The sequence below is a fragment of the Tursiops truncatus genome, chromosome 4, assembly GCF_011762595.2.
Source record: "Tursiops truncatus isolate mTurTru1 chromosome 4, mTurTru1.mat.Y, whole genome shotgun sequence".
Taxonomy (NCBI): Eukaryota; Metazoa; Chordata; class Mammalia; order Artiodactyla; family Delphinidae; genus Tursiops; species Tursiops truncatus.
Genome location: NC_047037.1, coordinates 110,615,525 through 110,618,771, shown reverse-complemented (window position 1 = coordinate 110,618,771; position 3,247 = coordinate 110,615,525). Strand labels below are relative to the sequence as shown.

At 46.4% G+C, this 3,247-nt stretch overlaps 1 protein-coding gene across 1 annotated transcript; it reads right to left on the bottom strand.

Moving 5' to 3' along the window:
* Window positions 1-1,410: 1,410 nt before the first annotated feature.
* On the bottom strand, window positions 1,411-2,745 carry LOC101323203 (lysine-rich nucleolar protein 1-like). Its single transcript, XM_033856372.1, is given in 3 exon segments — window positions 1,411-1,892; window positions 1,895-2,529; window positions 2,531-2,745. Coding segments are annotated over 3 exon segments (1,332 nt in total).
* Window positions 2,746-3,247: the final 502 nt, after the last annotated feature.

Here is a 3,247-nt window from a genome sequence, read left to right as displayed (position 1 = left end):
ACCTTGCCATAGGAGGGGGGTCAGTCAGTGAGCAACCCCCAAGGGAGAAACAGCCGACAAGTTCGAGAACAGGGTTGTTATGTATTCAGCTAAGACCTTGGCTGTGCTTAAATAACAGACCTCCCACCCATCTCTCCCAGATTCTGAATACAAGTCCAAAAACTGCCTTGTTCCAGTGGAGACAGGCTGTGTGCTACACGGAGTCAACAAATGAAGAACAACATGGGAAATCACACCACAAAAACTTGCAGACAGCCTGAGGAGGGCCCAGGACATGGGGAAAAAGGGGGATAGGTGACTCAAGACAATGTTGTTTAATTTACAAAAGGACAGAGGCCCAGCTAACTGCAGGGCAGGAGCTGTCACTAGAGCAACAGTGGTCTGCACCTATGAGAGCAGCCGAGACAAGGCTGAGTTCAATCTGAGGACACTTGGCATCTTGCCGTCTTGGCTGCCCAGCCTTCTCTGCTTAGACCCTGCTTCAGGAACAGACTTTAATAACCTTCCCAAGCCAAGTGGAACTCATTCAGCCACACTGAGCTAGAAATTCAAATCCTATCACAGAGACTGAAGATACAGCAAGAGGGGAAAGGCCTGACCACCACACCCTAATGAGAGCTATCACTGTGGTGATAGATCAGGGACAATCACTCAGTCACTCTCCGGAAGCACCCAGTAGATGGCTAAGCACAATCCTTCCTGACAGCGGAACAAGCCCAAACTGTAGTGTGATCTCTCAGCAAGATAAAAATGATTAGAGAAGCAGTGGTTGGTTCCTTTTACACTGGGCAAGTTCCTGTAGTGTAGATCAAGACTGGGAAAGATTTATTCCCCTGTCGGAAGGGGATGTGCCCTGAAGAGCTAACTCAAATGCAGAATCTTACCTTGTAGGCCTCTTCTGTTATGCATCTCAAGGTTGAATCCGTGAAAGGCCAAGTTCACCTTCTGAGGGAAGTGGCCCACCTGAATCACTGCTAACACAGACTTGTAAGACTCTAGACCTGGCCGATGCTTGTTGGTCAGGGCCCAGGCAGACCTGCCTCACCTCTGCCCCATGGTGAGGCAGAATCAGAATCATAAACATTAAATACATTAATGCAAGGGAGACACGTAGACACATATGTGCCTGGCACACAGTAAGCACTAGAAAAGCGTGAGCTATTGTTATTGATATTCACTGTCTTCAACAGGGACAGAAGCTTCACACAGAAAACAGTAGGTTTCAGCCACTCACATGTTCTCCTGCTTCCTGAAACGAGCTGCCCTCACCCCACATTTTCCAAGCACATCAACATAGTTGTCCTTTATCTCTGCAGGAATTCAATTTGAGACAACTGTCCTATGGTTTTCATCTGCGTAACAGAACAATAAAAGTAATGTTGGCCGTTTGGGGGGACAAGACAGGAGAGTTTAATCTTCAAACTTGATTGACCCGGATGCGTTCCTGTCAATATAAAAGATTTTGTCCAGAGCCGTGGAGAAGCCAAGGCCGGCCCTCTGCTTGTACTTCCAGCTCATGGCCCGGTCGTAGTCTTGCTGCAGATTTTGCTGCAGGGTGTCGGCCACCTTCTTGCTGAAGGCCATGTTGGGCCTGCCAACCATGTTAGGGGGGCGACTGAATGAAGGGGACAGATTTTTAAAGCCACCCATGAGTTTGAGAAATTTCAGTTTCTGTTCCTCATTTTCAAAGCCAGCAGTATCCCATTGGCCAAACTGAGTTCCTTTCTGCTTCCTGGTGTCAGAAGCTTCCGTCCTCCCTGACTCACGATCGATCTCTTCTTGCAAGGCCTTTCGCCTCACCTGGTCTATGTGCGCCTCGTCCATGTTGCCCTTCTTTTCCAACACTACCTCCAAGTCTGTGTCGGGCTCCTCCTCCCAAGGTTCTCCTGCCTCTTCTTCTTCCTCTTCAGAGCTGGCAACTCAGTGTCTGCCTGCTCTGCCTTTTTCTTGGACTCCATTTTCTTCTTCACAGGGGCCTTGGGGTCATCTCCTATTGGGATGTATTCTGGAGCTTCTACTTTTACTGACTTCTTTTTACTTCCTTTCCTACGGCTGCTTTCCACAGACCTGGAGAGCTCAGGGTGCCCTAGGGGGATATCTCCCTCCTGGTGGATTTTCTTTTTCTTCTTCATCCTCATGTTGTGCTCCCTGGGGCTCCACTGCTTCCGTTTCTGTCCCAAGACTGCCTGCTCAGGGATGCCACCTTTCCCAACTGAGCAAGTGTACAAAGCGTCCCTGGCCTCACAGAACCAAGGCTTCCTGGCTGAGACGGCTGTAGTTTCCTGTGCCTTCTTCTCCTTCTTGCGTTTTTTGAGCTTCTTGCCAACTCTGGTCACCTCCTCGCCCTGCCTGTGGTCTGCGGAGGTCTTCACCCTTGAGCCAGGGAACACGGACTTTCTCTTCTTCTTCTTTTCCCTACCGAGGGACTCAGATGGACCAAGTACCTGCTTTGTGGGGCTGGGCGATGGCTCAATCTGTTTGGCACGTAACATGGTCTCAGGTTCTAGGAGTTCCTCGCAGACAGTGCTGTGACTCCTTTTTCTTCATTAGAGGCATTTCGGGTGCCTGCTCTTGGACCATATTCTTCGAGGGTGATGTGGCTCTTGTGGGACAAACCTCCGCAAAATAATTGTCACTGTTTAAAACAGAGTATTGAGTCTCTGGTTCTTTAACTACCTTCCTTTTCTTCTTCTTTTTCTCTGGGAACCCAAAGCCCAGGTCTCCTTTGTGAGTCTTAGTGATCATTCCCGAAAGCCAAACTTCCCCACCTCCACGTGAGAGCCCACTCCGTCGTGACCATCAATAACTTTTTATCTCAATGAATGACATTCAATTATTTTCTCATTTATATATATATGGAAATATCCTTACTTATGTCACTCAGAGCAAATTTTATGTGAATAATGAACTATTTGGAATAATCAGTAGTTGCATTTCTTCTTTTCTGACTAGGACTGATCAGTCTACTTCTAACCATATAGGCTATTTGGAAGATAGAGCAATTTCAATGTAGATTAGTGATAACTGATATTTCAAATAAAGTAATAAGAAAGAATGGGGTTACCAAGGTTAATTTGTACTAATTTACACTTAAAAAACCACCACAGAGAAAATTATATTATCATAATAAACATAATATCATTGCCTTATCTCTACTAGTAATCACTCCATAATAACTCTCTAAGTTAGACATCAAGTCATGAGCCACCTAATTTTAACCACAAATCCTTAATGATTTTATATTATT